Source organism: Salmo salar, chromosome ssa22, assembly GCF_905237065.1.
Source record: "Salmo salar chromosome ssa22, Ssal_v3.1, whole genome shotgun sequence".
NCBI lineage: Eukaryota > Metazoa > Chordata > Actinopteri > Salmoniformes > Salmonidae > Salmo > Salmo salar.
Window position 1 is genome coordinate 42,763,632 of NC_059463.1, and position 24,878 is coordinate 42,788,509.

Here is a 24,878-nt window from a genome sequence, read left to right on the forward strand (position 1 = left end):
CAAAGAAATACAAACACATAGAAACAGAACATAGAATGCCCACCCAATGTAACACCCTGGCCTAACCAAAATAAAGAACAAAAAACCCCTCTCTATGGCCAGGGCATTACACCTACCTTCAAACTCAGTGCCTCTTTGCTTGACATCATGGGAAAATCAAAAGAAATCAGCCAAGTCCTCAGAAAAATAATTGTAGACCTCCACAAGTCTGGTTCATCCTTGGGAGCAATTTCCAAATGCCTGAAGGTACCACGTTCATCTGTACAAACAATAGTATGCAAGTATAAACACCATGGGACCACGTAGCCGTCATACTGCTCAGGAAGGAGACGCGTTCTGTCTCCTAGAGATGAACGTACTTTGGTGCGAAAAGTACAAATCAATCCCAGAACAACAGGAAAAGACCTTGTGAAGATGCTGGAGGAAACAGGTACAAAAGTATCTATATCCACAGTAAAACGAGTCCTATATTGACATAACCTGAAAGGCAGCTCAGCAAGGAAGAAGGCACTGCTCCAAAACTGCCATACAAAAACAGACTACTGTTTGCAACTGCAGATGGGGACAAAGATCATACTTTTTGGAAAAATGTCCTCTGGCCTGATGAAACAAAAATAGAACAGTTTGGCCATAATGACCATTGTTATGTTTGGAGGAAAAAGGGTGAGGCTTACAAGCCGAAGAACACCATCCCAACCAAGAAGCACGGGGGTGGCAGCATCATGTTGTGGGGGTGCTTTGCTGCAGGAGGTCCTGGTGCACTTCACAAAATAGATGGCATCATGAGGCAGAAAAATTATGTGGATATATTGAAGCAACGTCTCAAGACATCAGTCAGGAAGTTAAAGCTTGGTCGCAAATGGGTCTTCCAAATGAACGATGACCCCAAGCATACATCCAAAGGTGTGGCAAAATAGCTTTAGGACAACAAAGTCAAGGTATTGGAGTGGCCATCACAAAGCTCTGACCTCAATCCTATAGAAAATGTGTGGGCAGAACTTAAAAAGTGTGTGTGAGCAAGGAGGCCTACAAACCTGACTCAGTTACACCATCTCTGTCAGGAGGAATGGGCCAAAATTCACCCAACTTATTGTGGGAAGCTTGTGGAAGGCTACCAGAAACGTTTGACCCAAGATAAACAATTTAAAGGCAATGCAACCAAATACTAATTGAGTGTATGTAAACTTCTGACCCACTGGGAATGTGATGAAAGAAATGAAAGCTGAAATAAATCATTCTCTCTACAATTATTCTGACATTTCACATTCTTAAAATAAAGTGGTGATCCTAACTGACTTAAGACGGAATTTTTACTAGAATTAAATGTCAGGAAAATTTAGTTTAAATGTATTTGACTAAGGTGTATGTAAACCTCCGACTTCAACTGTATATCATATAGATTTGATCATAACTGTTTATGCACACTGTTTATCCATTCGCAAGTAATAAGTAATGAGAGTAACGTAAGAATTCTGGTCAAAAAATGCCCTGGAGGACTGACAACGAGGGAAGGTCTTTGTGAGTGCACACGTACTGCAAAACCAATGAAGAAAAGGAACAGGCTCCACTCCATGGTGAAAATCAAACATCTTGTTTTGTTTGTTTGTTTTTGTTTCAGGTTGATTGTGTTTGTACTTTATATTGTTGGGTCACAGAATTTATGGATTGGGCCTTTAATTAATGAATTAAGATCAGAGGTTGTTTCACTCCCAATCTAAACTGATGCCTGTGGACAACAGAGAGATTAAAGCTGTGTGTTTATTACATCTTCATTATGTTTATTTTGCTTTTTTTATTCCATAGTTTCCCTCCTTGCCTTACCCTGCCATGGTGGGGACACCAGGCGGATGCGAGTCCGTCCCCTACTCCCCGGCTCCTCTGTGCCCTGTCTACCCCCCAGGATTGCCCTCCCTGTCCCTGGTCCCCCCAGCCCCTGTTACTCTACTGTGTCCTCCCTAACCACCGTTGGCACCCCCCAGACCCCAGTGTTCTGGCCCAACCACTCCAGCAGACATTAGGCATGGCAGTACCCGTCCCCCTGCTTGCCATGATCCTGCCCCCTAGGATGCCCCGACTGCAGCCCTGGCATCAGTAGGTCTATCCTGCCACCCCTCAGCAAGACCTCCCCCTCTTCAACCCTCTTACCACCTGCCCCTCTCCCATGTACACCCTACCGCCCCCCTTGCCCACCTCCCTGAGAAACATGTGGCAGAGCAACCTCTCCATGTGAATATTCTAGTTAGTGCTCACTGTAGGGTTGTAAAATTCTGGTAATTTCCCCCAAATTACCTAGTTTTCCTGAAATCCCATTTGGAAGATTCCCGGAATTAGGTGAGAAGGAGTAAGGACATTCAGAATCCTCTAACCAGGGTTTCTGGTAATCTGTGGAAAGTTTACCACCGTAACTTACTACGGTGCCTGAAACACAGCAAACCTCCCAAATACATTACGTAAACTGGGTTTACTAAACCTTCCAAAATGTTGGCTTTACATTTTTACTTTATGTTGGAATGTGGACAGTAAGACATGGACAGTAGGACAGTTCAGAACACACATTTGGATGAACTAGTAGATTGTACCATAGAAATAGAATTGGAACATCTAACCCTGGCAATTTGACTGGCAATCTCAAGAGAACTCATGCGATGGAATGTATTTTTGTAATGTCAGTTGAGTTGATTCAACAAATCACAGCAAAGATTTATGGGTAGACTTCCTGCTTTTACGTTCTGCTTTTAATTCCTGCTTCGCTCCTATGGGTATGCTCCCGATGGTTGCCAGTCCACCCATTATGCCATATGGGGATGCCCGTTCCATTCCTTCTATTTCCAAATAGCACTCACAGTCTCATGTCTGAATTAGACGTTCATCAATATTTCTTAAATGTCAAATTTCGAATTTGTTGCAACGTCAAATTTTGAAGTGTTTAAGGTTAAGTTTAGGCATTAACTCCGAAATCTTAAGGTTAGGCATACCTCTGAATGGTTAAGGTAAGGTTTAAGGTTTGGGATAGGCTTAAAACAAAAATCTTAAAACTACTTTCTATCGCTGGATTCGAACTTGCAACCTTTGGAATCAGAGTCAGATGCATACACATATCCACCATGCCTTTCCACAACACCCTAGCAAAACCCTAGCGCTTACTTTTGCCTCTAGTGGCCAGTTACGAAAACTGACTTGTATCACAGGTGACCTGGCTGTCTATTTCTATGGGTTGTACAGTGTTAGCAGCAGTGGCAAAAAAGGTTCTGTAATACCTAAGTTATTCCTCCCTCCAGATCCAGACTGGTGCCCCTCAGGACCCCCAGGGAGAGGCTCCGGTGTCAGCACTGGCCCCACTCCACCCCGTCCAGCCTGCCGTCCTGTCCCCTCCCTGGAGGGGGGATGTGGTTGACACCGACCCTGCTGGTGCAGCCGGGTCTGATCAGACACTCCCTGAGAGCCCAGCCCCGGCCCCACCCCTGGCGCCGGCCTCGGCTCTGGCTGCAGCCTTGCAGCAGGCTGGCACCCAGAAAGGTGCCAACCTGCCCACGACTCAGCAGAACCTGGACACTGCATCCATATCTATCGTTTCCCAACCTGAGGCCAGCCAAGAGGTAGGTAGCTACACAGACAGTACCCTACAGTTCTCTACAGTTCCCTACCCTACAGTTCTCTACAGTTCCCTACCCTACAGTTCTCTACAGTACCCTACCCTACAGTTCTCTACAGTTCCCTACCCTATAGTTCTCTACAGTTCCCTACCCTACAGTTCTCTACAGTCCCTACCCTACAGTTCTCTACAGGACCCTAGCCTACAGTTCCCTAACGTACCCTACAGTTCCCTACCCTACAGTTCCCTATAGTTCCCTAACGTACCCTACAGATCCCTACCCTACGGTTCTCTACAGTTCCCTACCCTACAGGTCCCTACAGTTCCCTACAGTTCCCTACCCTACAGTTCCCTACAGTGCCCTACCCTACAGTTCCCTACAGTACCCTACAGTTCTCTACAGTTCCCTACCCTACAGTTGTCTACAGTTCCCTACCCTACAGTTCTCTACAGTTCCCTACCCTACAGTTCTCTACAGTTCCCTACCCTACAGTTCTCTACAGGCCCCTACCCTACAGTTCCCTAACGTACCCTACAGTTCCCTACCCTACAGTTCCCTATAGTTCCCTAACGTACCCTACAGTTCCCTACCCTACAGTTCCCTACAGTTCCCTAACGAACCCTACAGTTCCCTACCCTACAGTTCCCTACAGTTCCCTAAAGTACCCTACACTACCCTACCCTACAGTTCCCTACAGTACCCTACAGTACCTTACAGTTCCCTACCCTACAGTTCCCTACAGTTCCCTAAAGTACCCTACAGAACCCTACCCTACAGTTCCCTACAGTACCCTACAGTACCTTACAGTTCCCTACAGTTCTCTACAGTTCCCAACCCTACAGTTCCCTACAGTACCCTACAGTACCTTACAGTTCCCTTCAGTTCTCTACAGTTCCCTACCCTACAGTTTCCTACAGTACCCTACAGTACCTTACAGTTCCCTACAGTTCTCTACAGGTCCCCACCCTACAGTACCCTACAGTACCTTACAGTTCCCTACAGTTCCCTACAGTTCCCTAAAGTACCCTACCGCTCCCTACCCTACAGTTCCCTACAGTTCTCTACAGTTCCCTACCCTAGAGTTCCCTACAGTTCTCTACAGTTCCCTACCCTACAGTTCCCTACAGTACCTTACAGTTCCCTACCCTACAGTTCGCTACAGTTCCCTAAAGTACCCTACAGTACCCTACCCTACAGTTCCCTACAGTACCCTACAGTACCTTACAGTTCCCTTCAGTTCTCTACAGTCCCCTACCTTACAGTTCTCTACAGTCCCTACCCTACAGGTCCCTACAGTTCCCTACAGTTCCCTACCCTACAGTTCCCTACAGTACCCTACCCTACAGTTCCCTACAGTGTCCCTACAGTACCTTACAGTTCCCTTCAGTTCTCTACAGTTCCCTACCCTACAGTTCCCTACAGTACCCTACAGTACCTTACAGTTCCCTACAGTTCTCTACAGTTCCCTACCCTACAGTACACTACAGTACCTTACAGTTCCCTAAAGTACCCTAGAGTTCCCTACCCTACAGTTCTCTACAGTTCCCTACCCTAGAGTTCCCTACAGTTCTCTACAGTTCCCTACCCTACAGTTCCCTACAGTTCCCTAAAGTACCCTACAGTACCCTACCCTACAGTTCCCTACAGTACCCTACAGTACCTTACAGACCCCTACCCTACAGTTCCCTACAGTTCCCTAAAGTACCCTACATTACCCTACCCTACAGTTTCCTACAGTACCCTACAGTACCTTACAGTTCCCTTCAGTTCTCTACAGTTCCCTACCCTACAGTTCCCTACAGTTCCCTACCCTACAGTTCCCTACAGTACCCTACCCTACAGTTCCCTACAGTTCCCTACAGTACCCTACAGTTCCCTTAAGGTTTCTACAGTTCCCTATCCTGCAGTTCCCTACAGTACCCTAAAGGTACCTACAGTACCCTACAGTTCCCTACAGTACCCTACAGTTCCCTACAGTACCCTACAGTTCCCTACAGTTCCCTACAGTTGCCTACAGTTGCCTACAGTTCCCTACCCTACAGTTCCCTACAATACCCTACAGTTCCCTAAAGTACCCTACCGCTCCCTACCCTACAGTTCCCTACAGTTCTCTACAGTTCCCTACCCTAGAGTTCCCTACAGTTCTCTACAGTTCCCTACCCTACAGTTCCCTACAGTACCCTACAGTACCTTACAGTTCCCTACCCTACAGTTCGCTACAGTTCCCTAAAGTACCCTACAGTACCCTACCCTACAGTTCCCTACAGTACCCTACAGTACCTTACAGTTCCCTTCAGTTCTCTACAGTCCCCTACCTTACAGTTCTCTACAGTCCCTACCCTACAGGTCCCTACAGTTCCCTACAGTTCCCTACCCTACAGTTCCCTACAGTACCCTACCCTACAGTTCCCTACAGTACCCTACAGTACCTTACAGTTCCCTTCAGTTCTCTACAGTTCCCTACCCTACAGTTCCCTACAGTACCCTACAGTACCTTACAGTTCCCTACAGTTCTCTACAGTTCCCTACCCTACAGTACACTACAGTACCTTACAGTTCCCTAAAGTACCCTAGAGTTCCCTACCCTACAGTTCTCTACAGTTCCCTACCCTAGAGTTCCCTACAGTTCTCTACAGTTCCCTACCCTACAGTTCCCTACAGTTCCCTAAAGTACCCTACAGTACCCTACCCTACAGTTCCCTACAGTACCTTACAGACCCCTACCCTACAGTTCCCTACAGTTCCCTAAAGTACCCTACAATACCCTACCCTACAGTTTCCTACAGTACCCTACAGTACCTTACAGTTCCCTTCAGTTCTCTACAGTTCCCTACCCTACAGTTCCCTACAGTTCCCTACCCTACAGTTCCCTACAGTACCCTACCCTACAGTTCCCTACAGTACCCTACAGTTCCCTTAAGGTTTCTACAGTTCCCTATCCTGCAGTTCCCTACAGTACCCTAAAGGTACCTACAGTACCCTACAGTTCCCTACAGTACCCTACAGTACCCTACAGTTCCCTACAGTTCCCTACAGTTGCCTACAGTTGCCTACAGTTCCCTACCCTACAGTTCCCTACAATACCCTACAGTTCCCTACAGTACCCTACAGTTCCCTACCCTAAAGTTCCCTACAGTACCCTACAGTACCCTACAGTTCCCTACAGTTGCCTATAGTTCCCTACAGTACCCTACAGTTCCCTACCCTAAAGTTCCCTACAGTTCCCTACAGTACCCTATAGTTCCCTACAGTATCCTACAGTTCCCTACAATTCCCTACCCTACAGTTCCTTACCCTACAGCTCCCTACCCTACAGTTCCCTACAGTACCCTACAGTTCCCTACCCTAAAGTTCCCTACAGTTCCCTACAGTACTCTACAGCTCCCTACAGTACCCTACACTTCCCTACAGTACCCTACAGTTCCCTACCCTACAGTTCCCTACAGTACCCTACAGTACCCTACAGTACCCTACAGTTCCCTACAGTACCCCACAGTTCCCTACCCTAAAGTTCCCTACAGTACCCTACAGTTCCCTACAGTACCCTACAGTTCCCTACAGTTGCCTATAGTTCCCTACAGTACCCTACAGTTCCCTACCCTAAAGTTCCCTACAGTTCCCTACAGTACCCTACAGTTCCCTACAGTTCCCTACAGTTCCCTACCCTACAGTTCCCCACAGTTCCCTACAGTACCCTACAGTTCCCTACCCTACAGTTCCCTACAGTACCCTACCCTAAAGTTCCCTACAGTTCCCTACAGTACTCTACAGCTCCCTACAGTACCCTACAGTTCCCTACAGTACCCTACAGGTCCCTACCCTACAGTTCCCTACAGTACCCTACAGTTCCCTACAGTTCCCTACCCTACAGTTCCCTATCCTACAGTTCCCTACCCTACAGTTCCCTACAGTTCCCTACCCTAGAGTTCCCTACCCTACAGTGCCCTACCCTACAGTTCCCTACAGTACCCTACAGTTCCCTACCCTACAGTTCCATACCCCACAGTTCCCTACAGTCCCTACCCTACACTTCCCTACAGTACCCTACAGGTCCCTACCCTACAGTTCCCTACAGTACCCTACAGTACCCTACAGTTCCCTACAGTACCCTACAGTTCCCTACCCTAAAGTTCCCTACAGTACCCTACAGTTCCCTACAGTACCCTACAGTTCCCTACAGTTGCCTATAGTTCCCTACAGTACCCTACAGTACCCTACCCTAAAGTTCCCTACAGTTCCCTACAGTACCCTACAGTTCCCTACAGTACCCTACAGTTCCCTACAGTTCCTTACCCTACAGTCCCTACCCTACAGTTCCCCACAGTTCCCTACAGTACCCTACAGTTCCCTACCCAACCCTACCCTAAAGTTCCCTACAGTTCCCTACAGTACTCTACAGTTCCCTACAGTACCCTACAGTTCCCTACAGTACCCTACAGTTCCCTACAGTTCCCTACCCTACAGTTCCCTATCCCACACGTCCCTACCCTACAGTTCCATACAGTACCCTACAGTCCCCTACCCTACAGTTCCCTACCCTACAGTACCCTACCCTACAGTTCCCTACAGTACCCTACAGTTCCCTACCCTACAGTTCCATACCCCACAGTTCCCTACAGTTCCCTACCCTACAGTTCCCTACAGTACCCTACAGTTCCCTACCCTACAATTCCCTACCCTACAGTTCCCTACAGTTCCTTACCCTACAGTTCCCTACAGTGCCCTACCCTACAGTTCCCTACAGTACCCTACAGTTCCCTACCCTACAGTTCCCTACCCTAAAGTTCCCTACAGTACCCTACAGTTCCCTACCCTACAGGTCCGTACCCCACAGTTCCCTACAGTTCCCTACCCTACAGTTCCCTACAGTACCCTACAGTTCCCTACCCTACATTTCCCTATAGTTGCCTACAGTATCCTACAGTACAGCACAGACACAATTCTTACTCAACTCCCACACACTGCACAGCACATACTGTGAACACTACTCCTACATGTATCAGGGAACACTTATCTTGTGTGTTGGCTATGCACTACTCATATTGTAAATGTAGGCTATGTCCCAAATGGCTCCTATTCACTACATAGTACCCTATGGGCGCTGGTCAAATGTAGTGCACTATATAGGAAAGAATAGGGTGCCATTTGGGATACAAGCATACTCTACCCCATATGACATGTTTTGTGAATCCAACAACCCCATTGTCTTTCCCTCAGGAGCCAGTGCAAGAAAAACCCATGGCGTTTCACAGTTATGCCGGCTATGACAGGTGTGTGGCCATACCTTCTGACCTTGACTAGCGTGTTGTTAAGATGTTTTTCCCCAATGTACAGTACAGGGGCTATAGTGGGTACAATGAGAGTGACCCTGACTCTCTGTGAATAATAAACCTAGAACACTACTCTGTGTGACAATGGACACCTTGCCCTGTCAATCCTGAATGGTTTATTTTTTATTATTATTATATATTTTTTAAGGGGTGGATCAGAATTAATATTGCGTATAGATTGTTGCTTCCATCAATGTAATTGTCTGCATCATTTCCAATCCCCCATATATTTTTTGGGTAAATATATATATTCATATACATACATACATACTTACATACATACATACATACATACATACATACATACATACATACATACATACATACATACATACATACATACATACATACATACATACATACATACATACATACATACGCACCTATATATATATATATATGATACATTTTTTACTAGGATTAAATGTCAAGAATTGTGAAAAACTGAGCTCAAATGTATTTGGCTAAGGTGTATGTAAACTTCCGACTTCAACTGTTGAAGTCGGAAGTTTACATACACCTTAGCCAAATACATTTGAGCTCAGTTTTTCACAATTCTTGACATTTAATCCTAGTAGAAAATTCCCTGTTTTAGGTCAGTTAGGATCATCACGTTATTTTAAGAATGTGAAATGTCAGAATAATAGTAGAGAGAATGATTTATTTCAGCTTTTATTTCTTTCATCACATTCCCAGTGGGTCAGAAGTTTACATACACTCAATTAGTATTTGGTAGCATTGCCTTTAAATTGTTTAACTTGGGTCAAACATTTTGGGTAGTGCTTTTTCAGTTCTGCCCACAAATGTTCTATAGGATTGAGGTCAGGGCTTTGTGATGGCCACTCCAATACCTTGACTTTGTTGTTCTTAAGCCATTTTGCCACAACTTTGGAAGTATGCTTGGGGTCATTGTCCATTTGAAAGACCCATTTGCAACCAAGCTTTAACTTCCTGACTGATGCCTTGAGATGTTGCTTCAATATATCCACATAAGTTTCCTGCCTCATGAAGCCATCTATTTTGTGAAGTGTACCAGTCCCTCCTGCATCAAAGCACCCCCACAACATGATGCTGCCACCCCCGTGCTTCACAGTTGGGATGGTGTTCTTCGGCTTGCAAGCCCCCCTCCTTTTCCTTCAAACATAACAATGGTTATTATGGCCAAACAGTTCATCAGACCAGAGGACATTTCTCCAAAAAGTACAATCTTTGTCCCCATGTGCAGTTGGAAACCGTAGTCTGGCTTTTTTATGGCGGTTTTGAAGCAGTGGCTTCTTCCTTGCTGAGCGGCCTTTCAGGTTATGCCGATATAGGACTCATTTTACTGTGGATATAGATACTTTTGTACCTGTATCTCTAGAAGACAGAACGCGTCTCCTTCCTGAGCGGTATGACGGCTGTGTGGTCCCATGGTGTTTATACTTGCGTACTATTGTTTGTACAGATGGACGTGGTACCTTCAGTCATTTGGAAATTGCTCCCAAGGATGAATCAGACTACAGGTCTACAATTCTTTTTCTGAGGTCTTGGCTGATTTCTTTTGATTTTCCCATATCAGGCAAAGAGGCACTGAGTTTGAAGGTAGGCCTTGAAATACATCCACAGGTACACCTCCAATTGACTCAAATGATGTCCATTAGCCTATCAGAAGCTTCTAAAGCCATGTCATAATTTTCTGGAATTTTCCAAGCTGTTCAAAGGCACAGTCAACTTAGTGTACTGTATGTAAACTTCTGACCCACTGGAATTGTGATACAGTGAATTATAAGTGAAATAATCTGTCTGTAAACAATTTTTGGAAATATGATATGTGTCATGCACAAAGTAGATGTCTTAATCGACTTGCCAAAACTATAGCTTGTTAACAATACATTTGTGGAGTGGTTGAAAAACGAGTTTTAATAAGTCCTACCTAAGTGTATGTAAACTTCCGACTTCAACTGTGTGTATATATATCTATTTCTATATATAAACTTTCATACATATATACATACATACACAAACATACATATACACACTTTTTTTAACCTTTATTATTTCCTGCAAACCCTACCAACCCTCTCCTAATGGAGTAAACTAATAAACATTAACACTTAGGCATCTACCTTCAGTTTATACATATTATACACATTTTACAGACACAATCTATTTTACAATAGTTATATTTTGTTTGTTTTTAGTCCTTTCTCTATTTCTGATGTCCATCCAGTTTGATTTCTATTTGTAACTGTGCTATTTCACAAAATTTCTGAACCTATATACATTTTACAGACCCCGTATGTTTTACAATGGTTATCTTGTTGTTATTAGTCCCACCCTTCAGCTCCATTCAACCCCTCCCATTTATCTCTTAACACCATCCATTTTGGATTTCTATTTGCCATATATTTTTCAACTGTGCTGTGATGCTTCACAAAAGTACTGAACCTTTCTATTCTCATAGCTTCGACAGATTCTAAATTAAAGATAACATTTTTTTCTAAAATAATTATTATATTATTGATTGACTATGACTTTTCAAATCCCCCCAGTATTGCTATCTGCAGCGTTAGTTCTAGGTAAATGTTCCAATTCTTCAGCCATTCCTGGACCTGTGACCAAACACGAGCTACATATGGACAGTACCAAAATAAATGATCTAATGACTCTGCCTCTGGAAGATTGTATCCCCCATATATTTAACATTCTATTGGTTGCAAGAATTTTGTATAATAATTTGAATCCGGCGTTGTTTTGCGTGTCAATTCATAATCCATGTGCCATGGAATCGGTACATTGAAATCTCTTCCCAACTATTTTGCAATTTATATGGCACAGCTGTCAATTTTTTGGTCCTTAAATGAAATTGGTATATGTTTTTATTTATCACAGTTTTTCTTTAACCATTTATGGTCTTTAATACAGGGCCAACAGACAAGTTCCTTACTTTTTCCACCTTCTACTTGCCTCTTTCATTTTTGTGGTAATGCTGCAATTAGTTGGTTGTAATTTTGGGTAGAGCAGACATTTCCATTTGTCTGTGTTAGCTGCATGTGTGACATAACTCTACCTGTCCTATTTATGATAAATTACAAAAATTACCTTTTACATTTTTTTTATCAAAAAATATGTTTTTTTTATTAATTACTATAATTGAGTTTAGCCACAATATCAAATCAAATCAAAGTTTATTTGTCACGTGTGTCGAATACAACAGGTGTAGACCTTACAGTGAAATGCTTACTTACAGGCTCTAACCAATAGTGCAAAAAAGGTATTAGGTGAACAATAGGTAAGTAAAGAAATAAAACAACAGTAAAAAGACAGGCTACATACAGTAGCGAGGCTATACAAGTAGCGAGGCTACATACAGACACTGGTTAGTCAGGGTGATTGGGGTAGTATGTACATGTAGATATGGTTAAAGTGACTATGCATATATGATGAACAGAGAGTAGCAGTAGCGTAAAGGAGGGATTGGCGGGTGGTGGGTGGCGGGACACAATGCAGATAGCCCGGTTATCCCATGTGCGGGAGCACTGGTTGGTCGGCCCAATTGAGGTGGTATGTACATGAATGTATAGTTAAAGTGCACTGGCTTGTAACGGCTGTCGGGAGAGAGAGTAGACCAAGGCGCAGCGGAGTTAGTGTTCATCATGATTGTATTTAATTAACGTAAGAACACTATACAAAAACAAGATAACCGACAGCAAAACAGTCCTGTTCGGAAATAATCTAAACAGAAACAATTACCCAGAAAACCCCAATGGAAAAACAGGCACTTATGTGTGACTCCCAATCAGCAACAACCAACAACAACTGTGCCTGATTGGAAGCCACACGGCCAAAATCAATGAAACAGACAACATAGAAAATGAACATAGAATGCCCACCCAATGTAACACCCTGGCCTAACCAAAATAAAGAACAAAAACCCCTTTCTATGGCCAGGGCGTTACATGGCTCCTTGTTGTATTATTTGTTGTCTTTTCAGGTGGATTAAACTGAAATTGCAACCAACTTTCTAAGGCTTGTTTAAAAAGTAATATTATTTTGGAGATTATGTCATTTTCAAATAACTGAAAGTGAGCAGTTGTAATCTGAATAAAGGGAAAAAGGCCATTCTTGAACATGGGGTGAGACATTCTTACTAATTTACTAGAGAACCATTTCGGATTTAAGTATAATTTTGTATGACTGATGCCTTTAGTGAGAGGACAAGTGCTTTAATATTTAATCGTTTCTACCCTCCAAATTAATATTTGTTTTATAAATAGGCCTTTTAATTTTGTCTGGCTCGCCATTCCAAATAAAATTTAATATTTTTGGTTCATATAATTTAAAAAGCAGGTCACTAGGTGTAGGCAAAACCATAAGCAAATAGGTAAACTGTGATATGACTAAAGAGTTAATCAGGGTGATTTTTCCACAAATAGACAGGTATTTTCCTTTCCATGGTAGCAAGATCTTATCTATTTTTGCTAACTTTCTACACAAATTTATTGGAGTGAGATGATTTCTTTCTTTCGGGATTTGTATACCGAGTATATCCACATCCCCGTCAGACCATTTTATTGGTAAACTACACGGTAATGTAAAAGTTGAATTTTTTTGGTGATCCAATACAAAATATAGTACACTCATCATAATTTGGTTTTAATCCAGAGAAGTTAGCAAAAGTATATAGGTCTTCTATGAGGCTGTGGAGGGAGTCTAATTGTGGTTTTAAAAGAAAACATCAGCGTACAATGAAACCTTTGTTTTTTAGCCATGGATTTCTAATCCCTTAATATTATCGTTGGATCTAATTTCAACAGCTAACATTTCGATGGCAATAATAAATAGATATGCCGATGGTGGACAACCTTGTTTTACTCCTTTTGACAGATGTAGCCGTTATTTACTATTTTACTATGAATGTTTTCTTACTGAAATGTTAACCTTCCAACCCAGTGACTACACCAGAGTGCTATCTTAGTCAGTGGCAACACATAAGATCTCTATCTCTGTGCCACAAGCAGAAAGAGAGAGAGAAATAGACAGAGGAAAGTGTTAAAAGTGTTCTTTGAGTGTTCTTTCTCTCTGCCAAAAGCAGAAAGAGAGTATCGGAGAGAGAGAGACAGAGAGGAGAGAGAGAGACAGACAGACAGAGAGCAGAGAGAGAGATGAGAGAGAGGAATGAGAAGAAGAGATTGTAAGGATCCAACCCTTTTTTAAAATTTTCGCCTAAAATGACATACCCAAATCTAACTGCCTGAACCTCAGGACCTGAAGCAAAGATATGCCTATTCTTGATACCATTTGAAAGGAAACACTTTGAAGTTTGTGGAAATTTGAAATTAATGTAGGAGAATATAACACACTACATCTGATAAAAGATAATACAAAGAAAAAAAGTGTTTTAAAAAAAAAATGGTAGCATCATCTTGATACATTATTCCAGCCCAGGCGCAATTTAGACTTTGGCCACTAGATGGCAGCAGTGTATGTCCAACGTTTTAGACTGATCCAATGAACCATTGTATATATGTTCAAAATGTTGTATCAAGACTGCCCAAATGTGCCTAATTGGTTTATTCATACATTTTCAAGTTCGCAATTGTGCACTCTCCTCAAACAATAGCATGGTATTCTTTCACTGTAATAGCTACTGTAAATTGGACAGTTCATTTAGATTAACAAGAATGTACGCTTTCTGCCCATATCAGATATGTCTATGTCCTGGGATAATTTTTTTCTTACAACCTCATGCTAATCACATTATCCTACGTTAGCTCAACCGCCCCACGGGGGGGACACCGATCCTGTAGTGGTTAATTAAAAGTGTTCTTTACCTCCTTCATATCCCTACCTTTAGCTTCAACTCAGATGTGGCGTCAGGTAAGGAGATGAGTGATGGCTACGATGGCTCGGCCAGCAGCGGGAAGGGGGATGGGAAGCCACGGAAACACCACCGCAAGTCGACCCGCACGCGCTCACGCCAAGAGAAGACCAACAAGCCCAAACTGAGCATGCTCAATGTAAGTCCGTCCATCCTGACTACCCATCTCTCCGAACTGACCAGTGGTCAAGGTTTTTGCCATTCATAAGCTATTCAGTAAGTCCAAAGGAAAAAGTTTCAAACAGAAAGGACCATTTATACTGTATATTCATATATTGCTATCTTCAAAGTATATGCATATTCGTACTTGCACATTAAAAGTTATTTCTCCTTCTCCCTCAGGTGAGCAACATGGGCGATAAGATGGTGGAGTGCCAGCTGGAGACCCACAACCACAAAATGGTAACCTTCAAGTTTGACCTGGACGGAGATGCTCCAGAAGAAATCGCTATTTACATGGTGAGGTCATGACCTTGGCAGACCTGTCCAAATGGGGGTTGGGTTCTACTAAGCTAACATATGGAATTGTTTTAAGATGTCATATCATGGATCATTTAGCTATTTGATTTGGAATTGTTGGACCGCTTTAGGCCTTTTGGTATCAAAAAACATACAGTTGAAGTCAGCAGTTTACATACACCTTAGCCAAATCAAATCAAAGTTTATTTGTCACGTGCGCCGAATACAACCTTACTTACAGGCTCTAACCAATAGTGCAAAAAAGGTGTTAGGTGAACAATAAGTAAGTAAAGAAATAAAACAACAGTGAAAAGACAGGCTATATACAGTAGCGAGGCTATACAAGTAGTGAGGCTACATACAGATACCGGTTAGTCAGGGTGATTGAGGTAGTATGTACATGTAGATATGGTTAAAGTGACCATGCATATATGATGAACAGAGAGTAGTAGTAGCGTAAAAGAGGGGTTTGCGTGTAGTGGGTGGCGGGACACAACGCAAATAGCCCGGTTAGCCAATGTGCGGGAGCACTGGTTGGTCGGCCCAATTGAGGTGGTATGTACATGAATTTATAGTTAAAGTGACTATGCATATATGATAAATAGAGAGTAGCAGCAGCGTAAAAAGAGGGTTTGGGGGGGTTTGGGGGGGGGGGCACAAATAGTCCGGGTAGCCATTTGATTACCTGTTCAGGAGTCTTATGGCTTGGGGGTAAAAACTGTTGAGAAGCTTTTTTGTCCTAGACTTGGCTCGGTACCGCTTGCCATGCTGTAGTAGAGAGAACAGTCTATGACTGGGGTGGCTGGGGTCTTTGCAATTTTTAGGGCCTTCCTCTGACACCACCTGGTGTAGAGGTCCTGGATGGCAGGCAGCTTAGCCCCAGTGATGTACTGGGCCTTACGCACTACCCTCTGTAGTGCCTTGTGGTCAGAAGCCGAGCAATTGCCATACTAGACAGTGATGCACCCAGTCAGGATGCTCTCGATGTTGCAGCTGTAGAACCTTTTGAGGACCCATGCCAAATCTTTTGAGTTTCCTAAGGGGGAATAGGCTTTGTCGTGCCCTCTTCACGACTGTCTTGGTGTGTTTGGACCATTCTAGTTTGTTGTTGACGTGGACACCGAGGAACTTGAAGCTCTCAACCTGCTCCACTACAGCCCCATCGATGAGAATGGGAGCATGCTCGGTCCTCCTTTTCCTGTAGTCCACAATCATCTCCTTAGTCTTGGCTATGTTGAGGGATAGGTTGTTATTCTGGCACCACACGGCCAGGTCTCTGACCTCCTCCCTATAGGCTGTCTTGTCATTGATCAGGCCTACCACTGTTGTGTCATCTGCAAACTTAATGATGGTGTTGGAGTCGTGCCTGGCCATGCAGTTGTGGGTGAACAGGGAGTACAGGAGGGGACTGAGCACACACCCCTGTGGAGCTCCAGTGTTGAGGATCAGCATGGCAGATGTGTTGCTACCTACCCTCACCACCTGGGGGTGGCCCGTCAGGAAGTCCGGTTGCAGAGGGAGGTGTTTAGTCCCAGGATCCTTAGCTTAGTGATGAGCTTTGAGGGTACTATGGTGTTGAGCTGTAGTCAATGAATAGCATTCTCACATAAGTGTTCCTTTTGTCCAGGTGGGAAAGGGCAGTGTGGAGTGCAATAGAGATAGCATCATATATTTATATTTTAGTCATTTAGCAGACGCTCTTATCCAGAGCGACTTACAGTAGTGAATGTATACATTTCATACATTTTTTTTTTCTTCGTACTGGTCCCCCGTGGGAATCGAACCCACAACCCTGGCGTTGCAAACACCATGCTCTACCAACTGAGCCACACAGGATCTGTTTGGGGATCTGTTTGGGCGGTATGCAAATTGGAGTGGGTCTAGGGTTTAGGGTTTAGGGTTTCTGGGATAATGGTGGTGATGTGAGCCATTACCAACCTTTCAAAGCACTTTATGGCTACGGATGTGAGTGCTACGGGTTTGTAGTCATTTAGGCAGATTGCCTTTGTGTTCTTGGGCACAGGGACTATGGTGGTCTGCTTGAAACATGTTGGTATTACAGACTCAATCAGGGACATGTTGAAAATGTCAGTGAAGACACCTGCCAGTTGGTCAGCACATGCCCGGAGCACACGTCCTGGTAATCCGTCTGGCCCCACAGCCTTGTGTATGTTGACTTGTTTAAAGGTCTTACTCACGTCGGCTACGGAAAGCGGGATCACACAGTTGTCCGGAACAGCTGATCCTCTCATGCATTCAAACTCAGTTTTTCACAATTCCTGACATTTAATCCTAGTAAAAATTCCCTGTCTTAGGTCAGTTAGGATCACCACTTTATTTTAAGAATGTGAAATGTCAGAATAATTGTAGAGAGAATGATTTATTTCAGCTTTCATTTCTTTCATCACATTCCCAGTGGGTCAGAAGTTTACATACACTCAATTAGTATTTGGTAGCATTGCCTTTAAATTGTTTAACTTGGGTCTAATGTTTCGGGTAGCCTTCCACAAGCTTCCCACAATAAGTTGGGTGAATTTTGGCCCATTCCCCCTGACAGAGCTGGTGTAACTGAGTCAGGTTTGTAGGCCTCCTTCTTCGCAATACGCTTTTTCAGTTCTGCCCACAAATGTTCTACGGGATTGAGGTCAGGGCTTTGTGATGGCCACTCCAATACCTTTACTTTCTTGTCCTTAAGCCATTTTGCCACAACTTTGGAAGTGTGCTTGGGGTCATTGTCCATTTGGAAGACCCATTTGCGACCAAGCTTTAACTTACTGACTGATGTCTTGAGATGTTACTTCAATATATCCACATAATCTTTCTACCTCATGATGCCATCTATTTTGTGAAGTGCACCAGTCCCTCCTGCAGCAAAGCACCCCCACAACATGATGCTGCCACCCCCGTGCTTCACGGTTGGGATGGTGTTCTTCGGCTTGCAAGCCTCCTTAGAAGCTTCTAAAGCCATGACATAATTTTCTGAAATTTTCCAAGCTTTTTAACGGCACAGTCATCTTAGTGGAGGTAAACTTCTGACCCATTGGAATTGTGATACAGTGAACTATAACTGAAATAATCTGTCTGTAAACAATTGTTGGAAAAATGACTTGTGTCATGCACAAATTAGATATCCTAACCGACTTGCCAAAACTATAGTTTGTTAGCAAGAAATTTGTGGAGTGGTTAAAAAACGAGTTTTAATGACTCCAAACTGAGTGCATGTAAACTTCCCACTTCAACTGTATGTATATATTTTTTTAAATAAAATATTGAATTTAGCCTTTACTGGTATTGCATTGAATAACACATTCATAAAAAAGACAATCAAAATATAAATCACAAGGAATAAGGTTTTGAAGTTTCTGTCCTATATGTACCATGGATCATTTTGCTACTTGATTTGGAATTTTATGACCCCTGTAGGTATACAAAACTATAGAAAAATGTATTTGATGAAATGCATTGAATAACAGATTCATACATGAAAAAACAGATGGATTTTGATTGGGATTTTTTTTAAACTTAGATTAACGCACTGGTGCATTAATACATTCTTAAGGATTAATGGACCAATTAGAATAGTCCCAAAACTGCAAAGCAGACCGTCTGCCACTCCAGGCAAGCTAGAGCAAATGCTCAAAGGACTATGGACCTTCGGTTCCTCCTCTGTCACCAATCTCAATGCACTACAGCAGAAGATGTGGGAAATTAATGTAGCCTGTACTGTTGGGTCATCCACTTCACTATCTATAGTATTTCCTTTTGTCATTTTACGTTTCCTGATATTGTATATTGCTGATATTGTATAATTATTGTATGTTACGATTGTTCCTGAAGTGTTATTTGTTCCTGAAGTATTATATCTTCATAATTATTTATGTGTGGTTACATCCTGTGTGTGTGTATGGTGTCCATGTCTCTGTGCGTGTTTTTGTGTGTGTGTGTGTGTGTGTGTGCGTGTGTGTGTGTGTGTGTGTGCACGTTTGTGTGTGTGTGTAGGCAGAGAATTTCTTCATCCTACCCATAGAGAAGGAGATGTTCATTGACCAGTTGAAGGACATCGTGGACAGGGCTGAGGACATGCTGAGCGAGGACATGGAGGGAGAGACGGACTCCGCTTTGGGGGGCAGTCCCCAACTGGGACACACCTCTTGGGGGCCGGGGGGAGAGGTGAGGGGGACATCCCAAACACAACTCACTAACACACAGGGACTAGTCTACTCTCTTGAACGTTCATTAAAAGAAACCACACACACACACGTACGCACACACACACACACACACACACACACACACACACACACACACACACACACACACACACACACACACACACACACACACACACACACACACACACACACACACACACACACACACACACACACAGACAGAGAGAGAGAGACACACACGCACTCAAATGTCTGTCTTCTGTCTGTCTCTATCTCTCTAAAGAGTCAGCAGCCTGGAGCACCCCAGCCTGTTTATCAGCAGAATGGTAAGACTCCATTCTCTCTGTCTTTCTCTCTCTTCTTGTGTCTCCCTCTCCTTTATCCTCTATCTATTCTGTTTGTGATTGGGATGTCTGTGGAGGAAGGTTTTGAAAGGAGCTTGTACTGAGGACTTTGTGATGTTTTGGCTGCCATAGCTGAGGACTTTCCTCTCTCTCTCTCTCTCTCTCTCTCTCTCTCTCTCTCTCTCTCTTCGCTCTCTCTATCTCTCTCACACTCTCACTTTCTCTCGCTTTCTCTCTCTCTCTCTCTCTCTCTCTCTCTCTCTCTTTTCTCTCTAACTCTCTCTCTCTCTTTCCTCTCTTCTCTCTCCTCTCTCAGTGCTCCACACAGGGAAGCGATGGTTCATCATCTGCCCAGTGGAGGAGACTCCCACCTCCAACCAGGATGGGACTGCAAACATGTCTGCCGATGGGACTACAACTACTCAACATGATGGGACTACAACTACTCAACATGATGGGACTGCTCAGCCTGATGGAAGTGCGGTGCCAGGCAAGTCTGCCGATGGTGGCACTGCAGGGACTGCTTCAGGCAGAGGTGACTTTGTTTCCATGTTAACATTTCAGTACTATGTCATCCTGGTGGAGTAACGGTACCATGTTGTCCTCTAGTGCTGAACGAATGAACGACATCCTCAATATATGTGCTTTAGTTTGAAATATTATCCGTTTAAGTTCTTTGGATGTGGTCCCGTTGTACATTTGTAGACAAACAGGATGTTACTCTTATATTGTGTCTTCTTTCGGTTCTTCCTGCAGTATCAGCGTCCTCCTCCATAGCTAACTCTGTGTCTGGGGGGAGTGGAGGCTTCAACTACGAGGGCTATGGCCTCTGTAGCCCTCCCATCCTGTCCTCCACAGACCCTCTCCTCCTGGCTATGTCCCATGTCTCAGCTCCCTCTGGCCCCCCATCTGTCCACCCAGGCCATCCTCTAGAGGGCCAGGCCTACAGCTCTACCCTGCCCAGGCAGCATCACACCCAGTCAGCCTTGGCTCTGCCAGCGGCCCCCTCTGGAGGTCTTCGTAGCTCCGTGCCTGGAGAGGAGCACCAGAGGGGAGGGCGTCTTGGTGCCATCTCCCCCATCCATGCCGTCCAGCAGATGGCGGAGATGGCATGTGCTGCCTCCATGGTGGAGGAGGTGCCCTGCTGCCCACTGGCCATGCCAATGTCCCTGGATGTGAGTGGTGGAGCCCAGGGGAACGCAGCTCCTCTCACCCCTCTGCCCTCCCAGGACCCTTCTACCTCCTCGGCCAGAGAGTCCCTCCAACTCTCCTACCCCTCCGTTGCCCGCCCTGACCGCTCCCAGCCGCCTGTGGTGCTCCAGCAGCCCTTCTCCATGGGTGGAGCAAAGGCCCCCTCGCTGCCCCAGAGCCCTGCCCCCCACCAGCACACAGCAGGGGGGCCCAGTGAGTCGGATGGGGAGGGGCGAGGGGTGGGGGGCCGAGGGGGCTTTGTGGACAGCACCATCAAGACTCTGGACGAGAAGCTGAGGAACCTGCTGTACCAGGAGTACGCCCCCATGTATCCATCAGGCAGTGCTGCGGAGACGCCAGGCTCGGGGACGGAGTACGTCCAATCCCCTCCTGGGCCAGACAGCGCCACCTTGGGTTCAGGAAGCAGCACCCCGCGACCTATTGGGGAGGGGCGCTACCGGACAGGGGAACAGCTGGTAAACACAGAATCTTTATTCCGTATAAATCATAGAATGGCACCCTATTATTCCCTAAATAGTGCAATACATTTGGTATGCAACCATACTTTCTGTTCTGAGATTTGTTTAGTCCTTAAAAGTAACTTTATTCACACCCCAGACTACATGTAAAGTACACGCAATCTATGTCCACCATTCATCCTTAAATGTTGACCATTATCCCTTTAAAATTACTGCTCTTTATTCTCTCCCTGTCAACTGTCTTTCTCTGTTTCACTTCTCTCTTTTCTCATCCCTCTCTCCCTCTCTCCCTCCCTCCCCACTCTTTCTTTCAGCCTCAGATTCCAGAGAGGATGGACAGTTTGAGCACTTTGAGTGATTCTGCGGTGTGTGGTATGTACATTCTATAGTGTGGTATGTACATTCTATAGTGTGTATGTACATTCTATAGTGTGGTATGTACATTCTATAGTGTGTATGTACATTCTATAGTGTGGTATGTACATTCTATAGTGTGGTATGTACATTCTATAGTGTGGTATGTACATTCTATAGTGTGTATGTACATTCTATAGTGTGGTGTGTACATTCTATGGTGTGGTATGAAGGATACAACATTATAGTGATCCCTCAAACAGCTGTCTATGACAGTGATCAATTTCAAGATCCACAGAGGTTTCAATTATTTTCCTTTAACCTATTTAACAGCTCTTATTGTAGTCATTTAGAGAACCTGGACATTCATTCTCTCTCTCTGTCTGCAGCTCCCATGTCTAGGAGACAAAACATACCACACTCTACCTCCTGCTCTGGCTCTGGATCCAGAGGCCAGTTTAAGGTACTTTACTGTGTTACATTTTTGTGCCCCATGGCCACTATTTACTACCTCTTAGTGACTCCATCTACAGTGAGGGAAAAAAGTATTTGATCCCCTGCTGATTTTGTACGTTTGCCCACTGACAAAGAAATGATCAGTCTATAATTTTAATGGTAGGTTTATTTGAACAGTGAGAGACAGAATAACAACAAAAAAATCCAGAAAAACGCATTTTAAAAATGTTATAAATTGATTAGCATTTTAATGAGGGAAATAAGTATTTGACCCCCTCTCAATCAAAAAGATTTCTGGCTCCCAGGTGTCTTTTATACAGGTAACGAGCTGAGATTAGGAGCACACTCTTAAAGGGAGTGCTCCTAATCTCAGCTTGTTACCTGTATAAAAGACACCTGTCCAAAGAAACAATCAATCAATCCGATTCCAAACTCTCCACCATGGCCAAGACCAAAGAGCTCTCCAAGGATGTCAGGGACAAGATTGTAGACCTACACAAGGCTGGAATGGGCTACAAGACCATCAGTTGGTGCGATTATTCGCAAATGGAAGAAACACAAAAGAACTGTGGCATCAACTCAACTCGCCGTGTTTGGAGGAGGAGGAATGCTGCCTATGACCCCAAGAACACCATCCCCACTGTCAAACATGGAGGTGGAAACATTATGCTTTGGGGGTGTTTTTCTGCTAAGGGGACAGGACAACTTCACCGCATCAAAGGGACGATGGACGGGGCCATGTACCGTCAAATCTTGGGTGAGAACCTCCTTCCCTCAGCTAGGGCATTGAAAAATGGGTTGTGGATGGGTATTCCAGCATGACAATGACCCAAAACACACAGCCAAGGCAAAAAAGGAGTGGCTCAATAAGAAGCACAGGTCCTGAAGTGGCCTAGCCAGTCTCCAGACCTTAATCCCATAGAAAATCTGTGGAGGGAGCTGAACGTTCGAGTTGTCAAACGTCAGCCTCGAAACCTTAATGACTTGGAGAAGATCTGCAAAGAGGAGTGGTGTAACAGGGGTCGTCTAAAGGAGACCAAGGCGCAGCGTGTATAGTGCTCATTCTTTTCTTTAATGGAAAAAACACTTCAACAAAACAACAAACGACCGACAACAGTTCCGTAAGGTACACTTGACAAAACGGAAAACAACTACCCACACCCACACATGAAAAACAGGCTGCCTAAGTATGGCTTCCAATCAGAGACAACGATAGACAGCTGCCTCTGATTGGAAACCATACCTGGCCAAAACATAGAAAACAAAACATAGAAATAGAAATCTAGAAAACCCACAATGAAACAGAAAACCACAAAACCACCCAAAACACCCCCGTGTCACGCCCTGACCAGTCTACTATGGAAAATGACCTCTTACAAGGGTCAGGACGTGACAAGTGGGACAAAATCCCTCCTGAGATGTGTGCAAACCTGGTGGCCAACTACAAGAAACGTCTGACCTCTGTGATTGCCAACAAGGGTTTTGCCACCAAGTACTAAGTCATGTTTAGCAGAGGGGTCAAATACTTGTTTCCCTTATTAAAATGCAAATCATTTTAGAACATTTTTGACATGCATTTTTCTGGATTTTTTTGTTGTTATTCTGTCTCTCACTGTTCAAATAAACCTACCATTAAAATTATAGACTGATCATTTCTTTGTCAGTGGGCAAACGTACAAAATCAGCAGGGGATCAAATACTTTTTCCCCCCTCACTGTACCTACAATGCTTGACTAACGTCTTATAAATTGAGTTTGTGATATTGTGGATTGATATTATAATTCCCTGTTTGTTTTATTTCTGCAAAGTAGGTATAAACGTGTCAGAGATCTTTAAACAATAACTTTATTATCTATAGATGATCACAGGCCTTCCTGATGTGGTGACGCCTGGAGAGCGGAAGCAGAGGAGTTGGAGCAGCACTGCTTCCCCGGCGCACCCTGCTGGCCATCTCTCAGACCACCACAGCGCTGCTTCCCCGGCGCACCCTGCTGGCAATCTCTCAGACCACCACAGCGCTGCTTCCCCGGCGCACCCTGCTGGCCATCTCTCAGACCACCACAGCGGTGCCCAGGCCGCCTCCACCATTATCGGACGTTTCTTAGTTGTCAGCACCGAGGATGACGTCACCCTGAGGACCTGTGGCAGCCGCTATTCCGCCCCGCCAGACTTCTACCTTGATACACCCCCCGCCATTGCCAAACGGGGGTCATTGCCACACGCCTCCACATCCACCTCCATGTCTGTTGATGTTACAGTCCACGCTCACGCGCGCTTCCTGTCCTCGGACTCGGGGGCGGAGAGTAGTCCGGCCAAGCTGGCCCCGGCCACGCCCTCACGCCACGGTCGCTCAGGGGAGCGTAGAGGAAGTGACCTCATGAAGAGAGCGGTGGCTTTCCTGCGCCGTTCAGGCCGTAGTAGTAGTGTGCAGAGCTCTGATTCGCTGAGCCGGCAGGGGGGCGTGCATGGCTCGGCCTATGTCAGCAGTGATAATGACTCTGAGATAGAGGACTCGGATATGAAGAGAGAGCTGACCAGACTCAGGGAGAAGTAAGTCAGCTGTGTGTTTGTGTGTGTGGGTGTGTCTGAGTCTAGAAGAGCATCATCTGAGTAAGTCAACTTACCCTTTATCTAAAACTT

The 24,878-nt window shown here is 44.6% G+C and overlaps 1 protein-coding gene across 1 annotated transcript in view; it reads left to right on the forward strand.

Annotated features, from left to right (window-relative positions):
- LOC106583444 (serine/threonine-protein kinase WNK2) overlaps positions 1-24,878 on the forward strand; it is a 74,202-nt gene that overhangs the window by 43,804 nt on the left and 5,520 nt on the right. Inside the window, exons 12-22 of the mRNA XM_045705314.1 lie at positions 3,279-3,596; positions 8,811-8,863; positions 14,760-14,922; positions 15,126-15,242; positions 19,242-19,412; positions 19,698-19,740; positions 20,075-20,293; positions 20,515-21,425; positions 21,743-21,800; positions 22,172-22,245; positions 24,097-24,788. Coding sequence (XP_045561270.1) covers positions 3,279-3,596; positions 8,811-8,863; positions 14,760-14,922; positions 15,126-15,242; positions 19,242-19,412; positions 19,698-19,740; positions 20,075-20,293; positions 20,515-21,425; positions 21,743-21,800; positions 22,172-22,245; positions 24,097-24,788 — 2,819 coding nt within the window. The remainder of the gene's footprint in view (positions 1-3,278; positions 3,597-8,810; positions 8,864-14,759; positions 14,923-15,125; positions 15,243-19,241; positions 19,413-19,697; positions 19,741-20,074; positions 20,294-20,514; positions 21,426-21,742; positions 21,801-22,171; positions 22,246-24,096; positions 24,789-24,878) is intronic.